The sequence below is a fragment of the Lepeophtheirus salmonis genome, chromosome 1 (assembly GCF_016086655.4).
Source record: "Lepeophtheirus salmonis chromosome 1, UVic_Lsal_1.4, whole genome shotgun sequence".
Taxonomy (NCBI): Eukaryota; Metazoa; Arthropoda; class Copepoda; order Siphonostomatoida; family Caligidae; genus Lepeophtheirus; species Lepeophtheirus salmonis.
In genome coordinates this window covers 28,467,636-28,489,787 of record NC_052131.2, presented here as the reverse complement: position 1 = coordinate 28,489,787, position 22,152 = coordinate 28,467,636, and the positions used below count along the sequence as shown (strand labels likewise).

At 30.9% G+C, this 22,152-nt stretch overlaps 1 protein-coding gene across 1 annotated transcript; it reads left to right on the top strand.

Moving 5' to 3' along the window:
• The first annotated feature begins 8,117 nt into the window (after positions 1–8,117).
• LOC121117836 (LIM homeobox transcription factor 1-beta) lies at positions 8,118–21,769 on the top strand. The gene is made up of 6 exons (XM_040712349.2): positions 8,118–8,260; positions 15,242–15,464; positions 15,547–15,971; positions 17,243–17,394; positions 19,594–19,714; positions 20,685–21,769. The coding sequence occupies exons 2-6, from the start codon at positions 15,259–15,261 to the stop codon at positions 20,954–20,956; spliced, it is 1,176 nt and encodes a 391-aa protein (XP_040568283.1). The 5' UTR covers positions 8,118–8,260; positions 15,242–15,258; the 3' UTR covers positions 20,957–21,769.
• The last annotated feature ends 383 nt before the right edge of the window (positions 21,770–22,152 follow it).

The following is a 22,152-nucleotide window of genomic DNA, read 5'->3' as shown; positions in this document are numbered from 1 at the left end:
AATTTAATTTGACTTAACCCGCTTACTTCACTATTGAAAATGTTCATGCTTAATAAATCACTCACTCATTTCTCCTAATCAAAGTTATACGCAATGTTATTTATGTCTATTTTTCATTAAATTAAGTTATTTTCCCATCATTTCTTATAGTTTTAATTAACTACATATATTGAATATAATTAGAGTTGTTTGATTCTAAATATACATCCTAAAAACAGAAATTGATTAGAGAAGTAGTTCATAATAGAACTAAGTAATATTTCTTTCATAAATTATTTTTCTATCAAATGAAGGCTGAAGTAATAATGTTTATTAACTTAAACCACAAAAATACCATCTACATTAAATATTAATCGAGATTAGAAAAAGAAAATAGTCGAAGATTGCTCTCCAAAAAGTGAAGATTTCTTCCTTAGTATCCAACAGATTATGTTTAATTGTGATATCATTTAAAAGATTTGAGGAAAATACATATTGTTACTATGATTACAGAGCTCCAATTAAATATTTTGGATTCCGAGTAACAAACCTAAGCAAAGGTGTGAATATTCTTTCTTGGGACAAGTAGAGCCTATCACTCAAAATAAAGGGTGATTAAATTTTATACTGATTATTTTTAGTTGATAAGTTTAAAAAACGTAAGGTGATACTCATTTCAAAAATAATATTTATAATTCTATTTTATAGAATGATCACTGTGTTACTTAGAAAATTGCCTAACAGTAAATTATCCTACGTTATTAATTATTAATTAATACATAATTGAATATAAATATATGTCTAGAGTGCCCTTCAATGCTAAAATTAGGCTACTACATGATCCCAATTTCTCAATTTATTCATTCCTTCTTAAAGATTTTTGTTCAGGTATTCATAGGTTCATTTCTTTCAGTTCGTTTAAAAAAACAAACAGCAATTACTTGATTGAATTACATATTGGATTAGCAAAACTTTTCACTAGCATGATGCCTGTTTTGAGGAAACACAGATGACGTCACTTAATCATTTACAACTTTTTTAACAGAATTTACTAAGTAAAACTATAATCAATTTATAGATTTTAGATATGAAAAAGGTTGAATATAATTATGTGAGTTGTAAATTCTAAGATTTTGTTTCACTTAAAAAAAATAAAAGCCAAAATTAACTTTGTCACCTTGACAATTTGAAGCATGTTTGAGAGGAGAGCAAGTAAATTGACATTATGTTTTATTAGATTAGCTCCAATAAACTATGATAAAAAACGGGGGAAAGACCAATTTCACTCAGTATATAGCAGGAACATGGAAAAAAAGGACTCTGTAATTGATCCTCAAATTTACTTTAAGTCCATCAAGACGTACAATAACTAGATTGGTATCCAATATGATCTAAAACGCGTGTGATACTTTTTGTAGTTGCAACTTGAACATGGTCTCTTATTCTCCAAAGATATTATCATTTTTTTATGATTGAAGAAACAACATATAAATTTAACGTATTCTTGACTGCTTGTACTATTGAACGACGGAGATTTACACTGAGGATTTGTTAGATAGTAGGTACGGAGTGGGATCTGTATTTGTTTCTTTCCTTTCATAGCTGCCCACAGCTAAGTTATAATAAAACGTCATTAATTTGTAGATAAAAACATTCTTCAAGTTATCAGAGTGGCCATGTCTTTTTCGGTTTCTTTATTTAAACATACCCGGATAGCGCATTTTTTATAGCTCTAGTTATAATTGTTAGACTTGTAAATCTTAAAGGATCATGTATAAAGACTACACAATTTTTGGCAGTTACTGCCTCCTCTCCTGTTTGCATTTGTTCCACATTCCTTTAAGCCTACGTTAGTGAACATCCTTTTTACGTATTTAGTGAAATGAAGTACCACAAATATTAAACGAATTTTATTACATGATACACGATTACGCCATTTAAATTTTTAATTGTTTTATAACTGGTCCAACCATGTTTAAATGCGTAAATATTGTATCTTACATTTAAAAAAATGAGTTTAAAACAAGTAGAAAACTAGAGATTTTTAAAACTATTCTTTATAATATTAGTTTGGATTATCAATAATATTTTTTTGAAATTTTCCTTGGTTAAAACATTATATTTTCATTTTAATAATAACTTTTATGAAATCTATACTAATTGCAATGAACTTTTGGCACAAAAAATGTACTCAATAATTTTGATGAGGTTGAGTGGGATGGATAGAAAAAAAGCTGAAGTTACATTATTAGAAATGTGTATAACCCTAATTGAAAAAATGGAAATAGGAAAAGCAAAAGAATGTCTTTAAAGCAAACAATTCATCAAACCTTGATTATGAATTGTAATATTTAAGAATAATTACAAGGAAATTCACCTTACAACAACAAAAAGTTGCATAGTTTCTGGAGGATATTTTGAACGGATTTGAAGCAATTTCATAATATTTGGCGTATATAAAATCCCAGTTCACTAACAAGAGGTTACTATGAATTTAGACAAACCAATCAACCTTCGAGTAATTATTTTCTTTTTTTTAAATGTTATCTAAATTACCAAAAAGCTATAATCTTCTACGCTTATGTAACCTGCCCAGCCTTCCCGCAAACGAAAGTAATGCCCATGTTTTAACAATAGGTGGGACTTTCCAATTTTTGTGAAATTACAGTCATCATACAGCAACAAAAAAAATGTTACTTATTAAATTACAATTATTGAACCCTCACTTTCAAGACGATACACAGAGTCTGAACAAGTAACTTTGTCAATTATGATCAACATGTACCATGAATCATGACATCCCCACCCTAATGAGGATTGAATATCAAATTGATTCAAATTGGATCATCACACAAAATACAATAATAAAAATAACAATAAAAAAGATTCATGATAATAAAAAATATATATCCAGTTCCTCACAAACTAGGCGTAACAGATATCCCTTTAATCTAGGGGTGAGGGATGTTGTTAGTCCTTTAGTTCTGAGGAATAGAGCTCGGAACTGAGAATCCCTTCTCTTTATTGTATTAGGGGTAGATTCCTTGAGGGAATGAACATTAAATCGTCATCAAAGAACAATGTTGCTCCTTAAATACTAATAAAAGTAGGGAAGGAACAAATGTAATATATATAAAAAAAGAGAGGAAAAATTCCATCCCTTTACAAAAAAAATATATAAACACACATTCCTTGAACAACATCTGCAAATACCCGCACGTGCAAACCTCCCTCCTCTCTTTTATTCTTTCTTGTCTGTGTCGCACGTGCTATTGACTCCTTCAAAAATGGCTCCCCCATTCCCTTTTTCTTCAAATCCTTCTATCCACCAGATGACGTATCCCTACAGCACATCATGGACTCCATGTTTTCTCTTTCTTTCTTTTCTTCCTTCCTTCCCATTGCTACTCTCTTCTCTTCTCTGCTCACTATTTTTCTTTTACTTTTAGATCTTGTATAAATAAATACAATAAATACACAATAATATGCGTATAGAAGCTAAGAGATACTTTATTTATTTAAGAGGTCCTCTCTTTTGAGCAATAATTTTTGTTTCTCACACAAATGAAAAATCCCGTCTTTAAATAGCCTTTGGGAAAACACACATTTCATTAAAAAACAATATCGAAGGAGAAGTTCTAGTCTGTAGTAGGGACTGTTTAACGTCCGCCACGACAAGTTTGCAGATGCAGAGCGGTATAACTCATTTTACTTTTTTACGATCATTATGACTCAAAATATTAAGAAATGTGATAAATCCAAGCTCATAACAAAGTTTATATCACAAGAAATTGATACTTGCTACTAAATAGCTTCACTGAAAATCCGTTTATTTTCAGTTATGACAAATACTAAATTAAATGTAAAATATTTTTCTGAAATTTCTTCAGTTTGTACTGAAAGATTGGTAGCTACTGAAGTACTACTGCAACAATTTATGGAAAGTAAAGAGCTTCCAATTTATTCATCAAAACAACAATCAAAATTCGTGAAACCGCCGGGAAGTAATCATAAAGATGTACAGTTTTTGTACCACAAACTAACATAGTTAATTCGATTTATAAGATAATAAGGATGTCTCGTTTTAGGGTTACCATAAAATAAATAAATCTCAAATGAGACTTCTTGAATTTGAAAATATCATAACCCTGCCCAAGTTATAGCAGTTAATCCAATCCAAATCACTGGCGTTTATATATATATTAAACACTGTTTACAACTAAGTACTATTGAAGGCAATACTCAACTTCATTTGATGTAGCTTTTTCCCATAATTTCATTGTTGCCAATATTTTTGTATATTTATATTCATTTCTCCAGAAATTCAGACTTCGTCTTTGAGCATACAATTTGAGATCCTGTGAGATTCTGTAAATTGATTGGATAGAAGGTAACCGTGTAGCAATTCTTGTACATAAAAAAGTCCCTATATTGAATGGGAAACTGATAGTAAGCCTATGACATATTTTTATGCAGCATTTTACATTGCTATGATACACGTAAGGGAATAAAAAATAGCTATTTGAGGTGAATTGCTCGAGATTTTTCGTGGCTTTTAATGAAATTAAGAAAATTAGATCTTTATTCACTCTTTCAACCTTTTCTCAAATAATAAAAAAATACAGAAAAATAAATAGGAACAAAAACTACCAGTTAGTTATTCAAGTTTTTTTTAAATTTGTGTTGATTCGAATTTTACTCAAACTCTAAAAAAATTTGATTTTATTGAGGTCAGCCATTTTTTGAAAATTACTTAAATTAGACATAAGTATTTTTTTGAAAATATGACTTTACTTTAACTCAAATTATAATCAAAACTTAAAATACTCGAGTAATGATGATTCTAATTCCTTGTACGACTTAAAAGGACCAAAAAAAAGTTCATATATTATTAGTAAAAGATGATTTTACGAATTATAAAACCCCATTGCATATGTGGAAATTGTCAACACAGCAATATCCCAATGACTAGCCTACCTAGACGCAAAATACTTTCACAAATGACATGGGCAATTGAATCCAAAGCATAGTTTTTCCTTTAAATATTAAATTCTGAATTCAATCTGAATAACAGTTACTCACTACGGCAAGTAGACGATTTAATCATCCTTGTGTAATTATGGATAATTATATACATTATATAATACAAATCCAACTCGACGCAGAACGCAAAAAGTCAAACTTGTCCGCATTAGGAAATGTTTTACTCAAATTCATCACTATCTACAACAATTACATTCAATTCCTTAATTACAGTGTTATTCCACAACCAACTAAAACCTAAACCGTATTTTCTTGTCAACTATAAATTTTTTTAAGAATCATGTACAAAACTATTAGTGCTCTGAATAATGTTGCTTATTTAAACTAGAATAAGCTCTTGTTAAGAATTGAACAGTTGTTTACTATTAAATGGAGAATTGCCCAACAGTTAGCGTGAATGAGACAAATGGTTGGCTAACAATTGCTTTTGCAGAGGAAAGGTTACAAGAGGTCATAGATATTTATAACTGTAATGAAGGTTGATTTGTTGTACTCCAATTAGTTCTTGATAACAAGTTGGGAACAATTTCCTATAATTATTAAAATAAAAATCGTCCGACTGTAGGTAAAATGAAACACATGAAAATTATTGATATTTGTGGTATAACACCCTAATATATATAGTCAACCCTGTATTATGCGGTCAAGCAAGGGAAATTGAAAAAGTGTACAATTACTGCAAATGAACTCCTAAACCAGTTTTGCTTGTAACAATTCAAAATTTGAAGACTGGATATGGCCGCTTGGTGCGGTGATAAGCTTTAAACATGTAGCCGAAAGAACAAGATTGGCAGTAAGTACATTGCCAGCTCTATAAAATCAATTCTGGATAATAAAAAAACAACACAACAATTCCTAGCTATGTTACTGATGTTAATGACGTCACCAGAGTTTGATGTGGGAAATATAAATTAATAATTTGTAGAATTGTTTGAATATAAAAGGGCCTAAATATATTTATTTATCTTCCCAAAAGTTATATTTTGTTTCATAGATTCCTCATCAATATTTCATTTAAAATATATCCCTACATAATAGCAGAGTGATGTCACTATATTGTAACACGGCAAGGAATTATTGTCTTCTATTCTACTTGCAAACACTATTACATACAGGGAAGGGGAGCAAAACGTTGACTGTTAATTAATGTTTAATTTATCATTACTATCAAAGGTTTAGCAGAAACAAAAGAAGAGGTGCAATGGGTTTACCACACCCAATATATGACCCGAAACAATGGTCCGCAGCGCTGTGGCCTCTGATGTCATGCCTCCATTTTTTTCAAGGCTTGACGAAAAATCGTCCAGGAGGTCTACTATAAGGTTCTTAGGTAGACCATCTTGCCATGGAGGAAGAGCAACTAAGTGTATGCTCAGGACAGCACCCCCTCTCCCACGTCCGCCAAGTGCCAAAAGTTATGTGCAGATAACATGGCTAGATTCTCGTCCCAGGAGATGTGTCCCCTTCCTCACAAGATTTGAACTCACTTGACTTTTCTATATGGGTCACTTTGGAGAGAGGAAACCAACAGGACCTCACACCAAAAGTTTTAACTCACTGAAGTCTTCCATTGTGGCTGCATGGGACAACCTGTCAGAAGAGTTTGTCATCAACTATTGTATGGCCTTCAGGCAACGTGTAAAAACTGTAATTCATAATGGAGGGGACCATATAGAGTGATTTTTTAAGAAAATAATTTTTTGTCTATTAATGAAAATATAAAAATTACATATGTGATATCTAAATTTATCTCCCAAGTCCACGTTTTGCAGCTCTACCCTGTAGAGCATTACAATGTACGTATACTTGAATAAGTATACGTACATAAATACTTCTTAATTATCTATTTTATTTTTTCTGCTAGTTGAAGTCGCACTCTATAAAACACTTTTTTATTTGGTAAATAGATATTTTGGACAATAAATGAATAGAATTTTTTTATTATCAGTTTTTCTTCGTATATTTAACGTCATTATTTGTTCAAGATAAGGTAAAGACCAATATGTACAATACATAATATGTTTATATAAGGATACAACAGCTAGTGTTGAGACTCAGACCGACATTGAATTTACTTTTGGTTCGGTCCTAAGTTATTTTTTCTAGATCGATCCTTATCGATATTTTGATCTAGACCGAGGTCTGAAATAAGTGGAATGGAAAATGTATGTTCTAAATTGACCTCATTTTTATTTTATACGACGGATTTTTTTTTGTGTAGAGCAAATTTTACTACTAGACCGGTCAAAGCAAACTTGAACCAAATTAGTTCTAAGATAGAGGTCGAACCCCAGCAGAAGAGGCTCGCATCTCCACTACTTCATAAACAAAATGTTTTGCCGAAAACGTAACCTCCCAAATTACTGAGCTAGAAAATGGCACTTTATAAAATAAAGGAATAATGGAAATAGTTCTTTATTATGTTATCAAATTTCTGAGGCAGTCTACTCTCTTACCCTCCAAAAAAATCTGCAGACGCCACCGTATGGGAATTACACAAAATCACATATTTGTGTTCTAGTATTACTGGAATAAATATCAAAATACCGATACTTATATAAGTACTGAAATCTGTACAAAAATATATTTTGACTAGATACTACCTTCGAGTAAGGATAATACTTTTATAGAGAAAGGGGGGGAAGGCAGGAATGAGATATGTAGTAGTATGTCTTTATATATACAATTACTGTATGATTCTACGGTATAATTTTATATCATGTATATATACGGTATATACGGAAATTCGTCTCTCTTAGGTTTTTTTACTCAACCATCTAACAAAAGATGAGCATAATTTCAAAATGACCATTTTGAAATATTAAAAAATAAAACTGTATTTTTTATCTACAAATATCCCATCCTATTGGTGTTTTGTAAGATGATATTTCTATGCCTACTAGAGTAGTTCTTTGTAATTCAAACAAGATGTCCTGACTCCTCCTACTCCTTTTCCTCTCTGTCAGCAATGCACCAATGCGAGGGAATAGATGTGGCGGAAAAGAGAAAGCAGAGAGAGGGGGTTGCGGGTTGTGAAAGAGATGTGAGGGTTTTCTTCTTCAACCTCTTTTTATTATTTCTCTCCGATCGAAAAAGAATCAAATTGAGCGGTTAAATCCGTTCAGAACCGAATGATCCTTTGATATAGCAATTTGCAAGGGTAGTGTTAATTGACTACTGTCTGTATGAGTGGCTCTCTTCATTTGTGCGTCATTTTTTCTTTATCATAGTGAAGAAGGTAAGAGGTTCTTTTCAATTATTTGTAAATATTTAAACAAAAAGAAGAGGGAAATCCCCATTTTTGTATCAATAAAAATTATTAAATTTATCTACTTTATTCAAAGTTTAATTTTTGACATAAAACAAATAGAGAAAATAAAATATTTTTGTCCATTTTTCTATTATAAAAAACAACATTGGACAAATCCCCATTTTTTAACCCTTAGAAGCTAATAATCTGGTTTTTCGAGATTGATCTTGGTCTTAAGAACCATTACTTATCATCTCAATCACTCAAAGTCTTAGAATTCATTTTATCTTGATATCCACCCATAAACGTCCTTATCTCGTTGCCTATATTAAAAATGTGTAAGTTTTGATTTTCTACGAATTGCAACTTGTACCTCTCATTCATTTATAACATCCCTATTTTTAATTACTAACTACATATTTATTGATGCTTTCATTTCATTTTGATGGATTAAAATCGCTCATTTATTAGATATTTATGAGTAATATAACTTTGGGATTAGAACTGTAATATGTTCCATAGATAATTTTTTTTATTATTTTCATTTGATATTAGAATGGACGTAGTTTTTGATTACCTTAATTGGTAAAGGTGTCAAAAATGACAACTACCTTAGAAATACAATTAAAACTTAAGGTTTTTTAAAATGAGAATGCAATATATTGTTTAAATCCTTTAGTGGCACGTCAATATAAAAACAAACATGAACAAAAATCAAGAAGAAGAGAAAATCCCCCCCAAATTTCATTGATATACCATATTTAAGTCAAATATAGGCTTTGTATTCAAACTTGTAGTATTAGTTAAGATAATCAAGAATTTTAGCCTTAGATTAGAATCTTTTTTTGATTTAAAAGACTTATGTTGGCCCCCATATGACTCCTTTGAAATAAAATTTATAATTAATTTATTGAAATGATCAATTTGAGCTTTGAAAGTCATGATTAAGCATCTATTTTTCTACAAAATAAAGATCAATTGTTTCTATGGGTCACCAATCCCTCAAAGTCTTGGTTTCAACTTCTCCAAATCCTTGATATGTGCTAACTTGGGCTTGAAAACAACATTCTGAGGAGATTTTTCAGGATTGTTGTAAAGGCCTAAAACTTCAGACGGATAAACTGTATTAGCCTTTATGCAACAAAAAATAATAATTTGAACCTAAAAGAAGATTAAATGATTTAATCTATTTATAAAAATAATGATTGTGTCTTTGGTGTAAAGTGTAATTGTGACCTTTGTATGATTTGTGGCTATAATCACAAAGTTTTTCCTCCCTGTAAATGTAATATATATTCCCCGAAGGAAAGCTCTTCACCTAGAAATTGCGGAAGTAAACTTTTGATTGGTAAAATATATTTCCCCCAAAAACAGGTTTCAAAAAATAATGCAAGGCGCTTTTTTTTCTTTTCTTTTTTTGAATAAAGCCTTGTTCCCAAATTCATCAAGGAGATTTGGAAATTTAGCCAAAGCAAAATAATAATTACATGGGTTCCCAGTAAATTATTCATTTGTAGGATTCCGGAAAACCATTTGAAATGTCAGTATCCTGGGAAATTCTACCATCATTATTTTAAGCTTACCCATACATTCGTGAAAGACCCAAAATTTATTCATGTTTTCAACATTTGAAGGTGAAGTTATCATTAAATAATCATATGTTGATCTATTATACGTAGCTAAAACACATAATTGACATCTTTTTTTAACTGTAAAATAATTTTTTACACACTTTTTATACTGTATACAACTTTTCATTGAGAATAATATTCAATTAGGTACATAATGGAAGTTTATATTATGAAGAATTTATATGCAATATATCTGAAGCAATATTTTTTCTCAGAAATTTCTTGTAAAGTAGAAATATCCTTGAGACATAATGGCTTTAAGGCAAAATTATTTAAGGTAAAATGTCCTTAAGCAAGATAGTTCGAGGCAAAAGTACCTACCACCATATAAAAGCTGTAACTTGTACATTTAGTAGATTTTACTTGTTATTATGGTATAAAAAGAGATGATTCACTTAATGGGTATCTTTGATTTTATTCTCATTGATAAGAATTTTGTATCACATTATAAATTTCAGATGTTCACAGTGAAGTAAAGGAAATACATAAAAAATAAGTAAATTAAATTGATCAAAATGAAATGATAGCATTAATTAATAGTGGGTAATTAAAATAACTACACTTATACATAAATCAAACGTTGTAGCACGAACAAACTTGCAGCTAGTGATCACCTATGTTATTTATTAAACCTATGCAGAGCGTTGCTAGCTTTCATCATTTGGATGCCCCAATCATAGGAAGGACTAAGTTTCCAGACGAGGTCCACGTCCTCTTCCTTGTCTTCAGCTAGGATGATGTCATGAACTCACATTTATTTGCGAAGGGACAACACATCACCAATGACGTCTATCTGGATGTCTTGAGGGACGTGTGCAAACCCGGAATTGACCTGGGGGCTACTGGAAGGCCATTTATTTTCCAGCAAGATGGGACTCCGACCCTCACTCCCCATCTTGTCCAAAATTGGTGTTTTGGACATGTTTTGGGTACAGAAAATGTTATCTTCTAGCTCTCCGGATCTGAACCCCATGGACTACTATGTATGAGACGTGTTAGAGAGAGTCTAATAAAAATAAACTTCTTGACACTTCGTTTTTACTTCTTGAGGGCTTCCATTCTCGAAGCAGTGGTCAACATGGATAAAGAGTTCCTAATCAGGGCATGTGTCTGGTTCTAGGGACAGGTTTGGGGCTATGGTTGAAGCTGGAGCTGGTTGATTTGAGTGATTCACTTCACTATCAATTGAAAAAATATGAAATAAGAATTTAAATACTACGATTCCATGAGTCAATAAATACATTTTATTTCAATATTAAAATGTAGTTATCTATGGATTTATTGATCATTTCGGCCAAATTAGTGATTTTGGGTCGTAGAAGGTTTAAGTCCCCCATAATTTAAAATGTACCCGAGTTTTGCTAGTTTGAACAAGCTAACAAAGCCTCTCATCTGGGGTCCTACTAACTTAATACAATGGATTTCTATAAATTGTACAAATGTTATAATTGTTAAAATGTGAATAAAGATGCAGACTTTTTGAAAGCCTTGAGGGTGATAAACAAAAATTAAGGGCATATTTGGAATCAGAGGATCAAACTCTACTAAACTAAGCATTTTGAGATCTTGGGACATTTTTGTTGTTTAATTATTGTCTATGTAAATGTTATTCACATTATTATTCATATATTTAAATTATTTGAACTTGACCAAAGGTAGTTATTTTTATTAGTTTGCTCACGCCCTATTAATATTAAATTTATTAGAATGAGTTTCTTTTTGTGGAATCATTATGGCTATTAAAAATAGAGTAAGGTTTTCTTTTCTTTTATATCTTTCCCTTCTTTCTTCCTTTTCTCTCTCTCTCTCTCTCTGTCTTTTATTCTCTTTTTTTAATAAAAAAATTCCCTCAGAAATAATATAAGTGATATTTTCCTTTTTTCTTCTTGATATTATTATTAATTCTTTTTCAAACTCACTAGCTACGGGTATATCATATATATATATTATTTTTCTGCTTCTATGTGTGTAAGCTTACATACATATTTCTCTTTACTGAAACATGTCAACAATACCCTACGGGATTATCCAGGATTATTATTTACAAAAAAAGAAAAAGAGTAAAGATTCTCGCGGAATATATATTTATATACTACATAAATTCCTAGCTTATGATGTCATTTATCCCCTTTTCTAAACCCTCCCCCCTTCCCTCTCTCTTCTTCTCTAACCATTATTCATTGAGCCATCCCTAAATGATCCCTAGGGGGTTTTTAGTTGAATAATAATAATAGAAAACGTAGAGAAATCGTTTATTAATACAATGTGAGAATCTGTTAAAATAATATCTTGTCATTCCATATCAAACCGCTTAAAGATTTTAACCTCAACAATTATGAATTTAATTAATGCTAACATGTAGATTTTTACTTGCAAACTCTAAATCTGTCTTCTTTTTTTTTTTTTTTTTTTGATCAGATGATTGATTTCCCAGATATGAAGCGTTTAAATTTGAAATTTTAGCAAAAACTCTGATGCACATCAAATTTTAAAACGTCAAATCATTAGCTGCTAAAACTGCAGTTCCATTTCAAGAATCAAAGTGCTTCTGAAAAGTAAACAGGTCTGAAAAAGTTGTATTTCGCAATTATTTTTATACTAAGGGTTACCATGGTTATTAGACGTCAAAAACAGACACATTTTAGTTGTATAATATAGTGATGTAAATAGAGTGTATTTTTTAGCTGGCCCAATGCTTTGGAATTGGTAATCTAAATAATAAATATTATTTTCATTAGCCCGTTGTCTTTATTATTTAACTCTTGAACTTTTTTCCCTACTAGATTCAATTAGATTCAAAATATGATTCGTGTGTACTCATGAAAGACGAAGAGTAACTTTGAGGATTTGTTGTGGATTGATAATTTTAAGTCCTTGTTGCACACAGAGTAGAATTGGGGATCAACAACAGAGTAATTATCAGTGTTGCCATGTTGATTCTTTTTTTTCACCATCCCTATTCGTCATTAGAGGCAAATATATTTGAAGAAAGTTATAATATCTTTCTAATTCTCTTGTTCCTTATTATTAGTATTTGGTGAAAGGTTAACCTGTTTCCTCTCAAATAAGCTCTTGTTCAGAAGATGTGAACAATCCTCTCTTTTTACTATGAGGCAATTTTATCAATTAAATAAACCCATTCACCCATATTATGAAATTGTCATGACTTTTATTAGAAGAATACTTTCTATTTCTATTTCTTTGATGGCGTTTAATATGAAATCTGCCCCCCCCAAGGCATCTCAAATTATATCCCAGTTAAAGAACGACGCTCAAAATGAAGAAATTATTCTTCACATAAAAAAGTTAATCTTGAACCTATTTATCTATGGAAAAGAGAGGTTGAGAGAGACCATTAAGAATAATACCCGCTCCAGTTAGCTCTGCCCAGTGTCTCCCCACCCCCTTCCTCTTTTCATACTCTATTTAAAAATAATAAATCTTATTATTTGGAGTTGTAGTATACGCATCAGGTGATGACGATAATGGTTTGAAATAAAAAAAGTATAATCCGGAGCAACCAAAACGATTCCATTATGGGGGAGTTACTCTACCATACTTAATGACTGCCTCTTGTGAGAAAACTCTCAGCCATCGTTTTCATGTTTTCTATATATATGTGAATGTGATGCTTTAACATGAAAGTAGTCATAAATGAGCAACATATGTAAATACACGTTATACTTCATTACTTATGTTACATTTAAATATAAATATCTCAAAATAAAACTTAAATCTATTTTTTCACATATGGACTCATGGATAATTGTAAATTTTAAAGAATTTCTTTCAAAAAAATTCGTTTAATTATGATAATAGTTGTAGCAATCCATTATCTTTAATGCATTTTATTTTTTCCCCCATAATTTTTATCTCATGGCAATCAAAACAGTGTTTAAATTACTCTAAAATTTCAATTATTTTATCAATTTTCGACAATTAGCCTTCCAGAGCGTGGTACATCTTTGACAACAAAATTTCCCGGAACAGAATCAACAAAACCAAAATTCCACATCACAGGCTGTCATACTATCAAGGCCATAAATATTATTCACATTTTCAGCCGCCGTGCGTGTGTTTTCATAAATGATTAGATGTTTTGTCCCAGTTGGTTTGTTCCGTTTGCCAACAAATTCATATCCTCATATTTAAAAAAATCTAAACTAAATATTTATTAGTAACTTTTCACTTACAAGACTTTCATTAATCCCAACAATCTGACTGGTTATTTTGAAATTCTATATACTCAAGAGCGTGAAATTCATTCATCTTGTTTGAACCCTTCTTGATTAATACTTTTCTTGATCTAAAAAGTTGACTCGTGAGAGATACAAATATTTTAGTTATAAAGTACGGATAATGTTAAGAAGATTGCCGTTTAAAAAATAAGATCAATTTTAATGGAAGACAAACTTGACAACTTAATTTTTACCTAATGTCCGTAGGAATATATTTTTGGGGATCTTGGTTCTTGGAATTTTTCTTTCTAAATCCACAGCTATTCACAAAAAGATTCAAATATTAAATGTTTTGCTTTGCTGCATAATTTGCCCGAATAACCTTTTTTTAAGAAAATAAATCCTTCAAAAAAAATGTTTACCCCTATTTTCGACTAAAAAATCTTCATTCTCCCCAAAAATATTCTAATAAAAACCCCACCCCATGTGGACGCCCCAGGTAATGCCCATCGAGGCAAACTTTGTGTTGCACTCTTTTTAAGAGTACTTAGATGAATAAGTGAATGCATCTATTATAACTTAAGTATGAGTACTCTTTGTATTACGCATTCCCCTGCTACAAAAAATTCAACAAATATTTATTTTCAGTTCCTTTTTTTTTCTGAATGCAACAAATACCCAAAATATCAGAGCAAACATCCAAAAAGTTTAATATTTGTAGTTTCATTTTTCAAAAAGTTTAATATTTAAATTTTCTTGCCAACAACAGAAGGTTTTTGAATTTTTTTTCAAAAATTTAATATTGAAAATATTATGTTATAATTTTTTTTCCAAAAGATAATTATTTATTTAAAAAATTATATTTATTTGTAATTTTTTGGGGATAGATATGGGGTTTTAAAATTTAATTAAAATTAAGTTTTTAAATTTTTTTACAAAAAAATTAATTTTTTTAATTTTTTTGGGAAAAATTATAATTTTTGGATTTTTTTTCAAAAAATTCAAAAACCAGGCCCCCCACCAATACATAATCCTGCAAAAAACCTTGCAGTTACACATCATGTCTAATCAATGGTTTGCATGTACTTCATACATGGATTCATGCCACGAGTACTTTAAATAGTATTTTGTATTTAATTAATTCATTATTCTATTTCCAGGAGCGTACGTGTAAGGGATGGAGCCGGATCCCATAAAGCTAATGGAGCCGGGGACGGAGACGTGTGAGGGATGTTGTGAGACAATTTATGATCGATATGTGATGCGTGTAAGTGATTCATCTTGGCACGAAGACTGTCTGTATTGCTCAGTTTGTCGTATTCATTTAACTGACTCCTGCTATTTCAAGGATGGGCGTCTCTTTTGCCGAACCGACTATGAAAGGTGAGGAAGTTTTATTTTCAGTCTTTGTCACCTAACCATAATACCTACACATGGTCATTCTTAACTGTTTTTCCTTATTTAGGCAATTCGGAATCAAATGTGGACGATGCAGTCTTCCACTCCTTCATACGGATCTCGTGATGCGAACTGTGCTCTACATTTATCACTCTCACTGCTTTGTTTGTACAGTCTGCTGTTCTCCTCTTCAACGAGGAGATCAGTACGTCATTCGTTCCGGGCAAATTGTATGCCGAACAGACTTTGAAAAGGAGTTTTATGTCCTTCAACAAGGGTTTTCATCCTCTCCAGCTCCTCCTCAAAATGGGCGAGGTGGAGGAACGACAAATGGCGCCTGCAAAAATAATGTTAACAACAGTAATGCTAATACGAGTAATAATCCTTCAATGACTTCCAATCGACCCGGGGGTGGAACCAATAACGGAGTATTACCCTTGGAGCCTTCTTCCTCACCGGGACCAAATGGATCTGGGGATCAACGCTCCTCTGGTAAATAGAGAAAGAGAAACAGTAACATAACCCAGGTGGTGGCACGTTGGGATCATACTCTCCCAACAAAAAAAAAACACAATTGCCTCTCTCAGACAGAAATAAATGGTTTTAGGGGGGAGACATATCAGAATATTTCAGAGGGTGGATTCAAATTTCTGCACTTAAATATATGAATATGAAAATCATCCTTCATTATTTTTTAAAATAACATAAAAATAACTAAAAAGAAATCAAATTAATCTAGGTTTCAAATAAATTGTGTTATTTGTAGTCTAGTTTTGTATCAATTCTAATCTATTTGGTCACTTCCAGTTTTAGAATTTAGGATTGGTCCCTGGAACCGGCTCTTAGTACTGTCAGTCTTTGGGACCCATCCTTAGAATTTTCCCTAAAAATGTAGATATCGAAGCCAAATAAGATATAAATTAAGTATATTTCACATATCTTGAAACAAATATTCCTGTTTTCTTAAAAAAAGGAAAAACACCAATTTTATTTTAACAAGGTTAGTCACCAACGATTTTCAATTCTCAGAGAACATTTACTACCATAGTGGATGACGTCATCGGGATCCCAAATAACGGTAGAGAATAACCGAAAAAACGAAACATGCCTTTAGTAAATAAGGAATCAATTTAAAAAAAAACTTAAATAACCAATTTCATTACTTTTTATGATTTTTTTTTATTTACCCAAACAAATACCACCAATGACGTCACTATAAAGCGAAAGAAAGAGAGTTACTTAATAAATCTGCTGTGTTTGCCCTACGATTTTCTTGTTGGTTAACTTTGTTCTAATTACATTGAAAAGCAAACTCAATGACTTACCAAGGGATCAATTTTACCTTCTTTAAGAACTAACATGTAACTAGACTGCAGTCCTGGGTGCTAAATAAAGACTTAAATTACCTCCCCTAGTGAAAGTTAAGCCAGCCGCCACAGAATGAAATAGAAAGCTTCTGATACTAGAGATATATTGAATACTCGTATTCGCGTTTCCATCTCTTATTATTTCCATTTTATCAGCACACGCAAATTTAAATAATCGGATCCACCTATTTGTAATTTTAAATATCCGATACATCCCTAATATATTTGTATAATTGAAAATGTATCCTACTAAACCTGCAAAATTGATATTCAATCATTCAGAACGTATACTAGACTCTTCTTCTGAATAATCATCTATTTTTAAACTGTGTCTATTTTTAAGACTGAAGAGATATATTTATGTCATTAATATAAATAGTACTTGTTTCACTTCAGGTCTCTCAGATGAATTTGTGGTTGAAGGAACTGGATCCTCTAGGAGTCGAGATGGTAGAAGAGGACCTAAACGACCCCGTACTATACTTACAGCAGCTCAACGTAGGCAATTTAAGGCCTCTTTTGAAATAAGTCCAAAACCCTGTAGAAAGGTAATAATTATTTAATTATATTTGCATTTCCTTCAACTCCGTTTCTCTCACAACGCACACCTTGGATTAAAGGATAGATAGAATCCCTTTTTTTCAGACCCCCTCCATGTATTTACTTAATGCCACCCCAAAAATATGTACATATATTCTATTTATCTACGATTATGTGTATCTAATATATATCTCTTAAAAGCATAAACTATACTCATTAAAGGGGATTTTTGTAGTTAACTTATTGCTTTCTAATGTTTTTGAGACCCGTGAACATAAAAAGAAGCAGAAAAAACTTTTATTTTTCGCAAATGAGAATCTGCAATAAATCCTCTGGAAGGGCTGTAAATTGCACTACAATTCATGATTAAGATTTAAGATAAAAATACTCATCGGTCTTAGACTCTGGATCAATTTTTTATAGAGTGACTACAATAGACAAAAGAGACTCTGAATTGAATATTAACAATCAGAAATGATTTCTAAGTTAAATAAACAAAAATAAGATTTGCTGCATTTTTAGAACAATTAGTTAGTTGATAATAGGTTATTATTTTAATAAAATTGCTGTAAATCAGTTTAAAATGGATTTTAATACTGGAAACATCTTTCAGAATAAATGCAACTTTTGTTGTTGCAAAAATGTATACTATTAGCCAATTTTTAATCTACGTTTGGTAAATTTGATTAATTTGTTCAATTTTAAGTTGTAATTTTCTTTGTCGATTTCCCTTTTTCAATTTAAAGAATGTGTATTGCTACGAATTCAGTACGAGTAGTATCAGGTGTTATCATTTAAATAACACTCATCTCATCAAAGTTAATAAGTACATTTTTAGTTCCTTAAAATAATTAATATTTCATAGATGTTTTTTACCGAAAATGAAATTATAATATTTCAACTGTAATAATCACAAATTATATCCTGCTGATACCCAAATCAAATGTTGTTATGATTCATTAGCGTAATTTTGACTTTATTTCAACTGTGTATCAATCACTAAAATTTGCTTAATATTTAATCCAAGTTAATTAACTACCTCAAAAAAGTGGATGTTCAATAACAGAGGGTTAAAACCTCAAATCGGTAGTTCTCAAACTGTGGAAAACGAACTTTTCTTTAATAGAAGAATCTACCCTTTAATTTATATAAAATTACAGGGAATACCCGACATTGCTCGGAGTTGTTAGGCGTCAATTAACAGACATACTTTGCTTTAATTATATAGATATCCTTTTATTTTTTTATTTTTAAATGATGTGTGGAGTGTTAGTTACACACGCTCGTGGCCACATTTGTAATTCTTAGATCCAGTAGTCCCGCTCATATATTAAGTTTCCTGGATTTTTTTTATAAATCTACAACTATTCACAAAAAAGAATAAAAAAACATTTTGGAAAAAAATATCAAATAATTAATTTTTTTGGAAAAAATTTCAAAAATTAATTAATTGACAAACAATCCACTTAAAAAAATGGATTTTTTTGAAAAAAAAAATCAAAATTAATAGGCATTGACAAAAAATTCCTCTAAGAAAATTAAATTTTTCGGAAAAAGAAATTCAAAAATCAACACCTATTAACAAAAAAAAAAAAAAGTTGCAATGATTAAATTTCAAATATTAATTTTTTTGCTCTGCTGCATAATTTGCTGAAATGAAGAAAAAAATTTCTTGTAAAAAAAAAAAATTCCTCGTTGATTTTCCTGATAATGCAATATAATACGAATATGTGGGTGAGACTGAATAACAAAAAAAATATATACCCTCAATGACATCAAGAGGGTCATTATTACATTCTTAAGGATCAATGAGTGGCACAGGACCGGACTGGTCCTAGATAAAGACCGAAACAACACGACGAATTGCAAATATATCGTTACAATTTTCATTTCCTTTTGTCGTAGAATGGGAGTTTTAAGAGTCATAGTAGTTTTTTTAATCATAAGGAGTATATTTGCTAGAGTACTCAATTGCAACTTGAAGAGACTACTACTTTTAGTAGTGGGACTCAAAGGGAAATTTGATCTTGTACATATGTACATATATTTGACAAAAAACAAAAACAAGAAAAACTATATGTTGATAAAAATAAAAACTAAAGGACCCTTGACGAATTTCTCCTTTCTTTCTTTTTCTATCTTTTTTTATATTTGATGCCACTATACAATTATGTAAATACTTATTCCTTATGTATGCATTTTTGTAGGTAAGAGAGGCTCTGGCAAAGGACACAGGACTCAGTGTTCGAGTAGTTCAGGTTTGGTTTCAAAATCAAAGAGCGAAAATGAAAAAAATCCAGCGTAGAGGGAAATATGACCCTAAAAAAGGTAACTATTGATATTCAAAAGATTGTAAACTGTTGGACTTGGACATGAAACCAGTCATAAATGAGCAACTTAAAAAAATGAGCTACATAAATCGTCCCTTGGTCCCCTCCAACTAAATTTTCAGATGGGTGGCATATTCTATTTCTGGAGGAAAAGTGGACATGAGTATCGTACGAAGAATCATTTTTTTTTTTTATTCACCTTGATTGGCACAAAATTGTCAAATGTAGGCTGTTTCCAATTTTAAACATATTCAATATATAAAATTCAATTCCTACACTAAATTTGACAATCAATATATTTATTCAATAAATTATATTTTACTCGGTTGTATTTGTAATAAAAATAAATGCTACATACATTTTAGGAATGAAAATGGACGAGGGATTTTTCATGTATCAGCAAATAATTCTTCCTTTTTATCAGGCGAGGTTAGGAACTTTTTTTTTTTTTTTTTTGACGCTGAATATTATAGAGGGCGGGTAATTGAGAAACTATAAGAATAGTATCAAAAATAGCTTTTATGAATAAGAAAACATGAAAATTATTCCCTTAAAAAACGAGAAAAATCAATTTTAAAAAAGAATGGGAAATTTTGAACATATATGGTAAAGAAACGATAATATTTATACATGGTCTTCTCTGTCAAATTCGTGTGGGGAAGCTTTTGAACGGTATAACTACTAAAATTAAATCTATTTTCTGACCTGGAATTCAGTCGTGACTGGATTTGATAGAAGTATTTATAATACATGATAGGCAGTCGCTCAACCATATTTCTGACGTTGTGTATCTGCCTGAATCTATCAGTTGAACAAGTTACAGGACTGGTTTACTTTCGACCCTTCATTCTAGTAAAATAGCTAGAAAATATTTAAGTTTTGCTCATTGACTGGATTCATGTTTAACCTTCAGAATGACAATTATTTGTGACACATTTAATGTATATTACTTTTCTTTTCTTATGTAGGTGGTGATCCTAATAACTCTGGTGATGGATACTGTGATAGCGATGCCTCCATCGATGAGAGTGCATTTGATACTCTGGAAGATATGGGATCCCCTGGTATGGGTGGTGCTGGGGGAGAACTTATGGAAGGCTCTCACCACATAGCAAAAACAGAGCTCAGTGATCCTTCAATGACACCTGGGTCATCCACTTCCTCTGTGGGCTATCCTCAACACCCCAATCCCATTGATAAGCTTTATTTAATGCAGGATTCCTATTTTACACAAATTTAATGGCCATTTGTTGTTCGTTCATTATTATATTATGTATTATTCAATTGGTGATCTGACTATAATTGACCAAGGATGACCAAAATATATTGTTCATATAAATTTCTTATAAAACAAGCGTTACCAACCGTCCTTTCTAGGGACAAAACGGATCAAAATCGATGTATTGGACTATATCCTGGTTTTTTTTTTCGAAAAGTAATATCCTAAATATATTTTTTCTATACAATAAAACAGAAGATCCAAATTATTTTCCGAAACTGTTAAGGCTACAAGGTCATTTTTCGGAAAATAAAATTTGGTCACACTATTATGAACTCTCTGGGAGGTGATATTTGCATTTATTGATTGATTTACTACATTGTACGCCCACAAACTAAGTAGGGAAAGGAATATCATTCTTATATCAATCAAAAAATACTGTATGCATGAAACATGCACTCTTTTTTTCTTCCCTTTTCACCCTTAGTTGATCAAATTAAAGGCTATTTTAAAGAGTAGACTTTCTATAAAATTAAGAGAGAATTGAATTATAACAATTCTACTCCTTAAAAAATTACATTTAGATGGTCAAAAAAGGAAGACAGGAAAACGGAATACATGTTCCATGTATAATGTCTTGAATATTCCTTGTATCAATAGAGTTATCACCATCTACATAATTTAAAAGAGCGCTTACATGGGCAATATGTACATCACAAATAATTAAGTTCCTGATTACCTAATACCTACTTTATATAGATTGCATAGGATATTTCTAAGTTACTCAATTATTTTTGTGTGTTTTTGTACTATTACAGAATATATCTATTATATATATACGTCTTTTGGCTTATTTTTTACTGTTTTTTTCATATTCGGAATAGAAAAACTTCGATTCATACACACTTTTATTTTAATTTATATATTTCATCCCAAAGAAACTGCACTTTAAACACGACAATAAATAAAAATATGTAGAGGAGGGGCAACATTCTTAAAGGTGTTCTCATTTCTTTGTTGGGATGGTCTTCTTCTTATGAACTTTTTATGCTAGGCCTTACTGGGAAATTAAAGAGCCTTGTAAAATAATTGTATCCGTAGGAAATCATATTTTTTCCCCGCAAATAATTGATTGATAGCACGTAAAACACAAAATAGCTTCTCAAATCATTTGACCATGAGGATATTTCGATTTAATATATAAATAAATGAGGTTT

Excerpts from the sequence above, each read along its gene's own strand:
- LOC121117836 (XM_040712349.2), top strand. The coding sequence starts at position 15,259 with ATGGAGCCGGATCCCATAAAGCTAATGGAGCCGGGGACGGAGACGTGT. Across the intron at positions 15,465-15,546 it reads TGCCGAACCGACTATGAAAG|GCAATTCGGAATCAAATGTG; the intron begins GTGAGGAAGTTT and ends TTCCTTATTTAG. Across the intron at positions 15,972-17,242 it reads TGGGGATCAACGCTCCTCTG|GTCTCTCAGATGAATTTGTG; the intron begins GTAAATAGAGAA and ends GTTTCACTTCAG.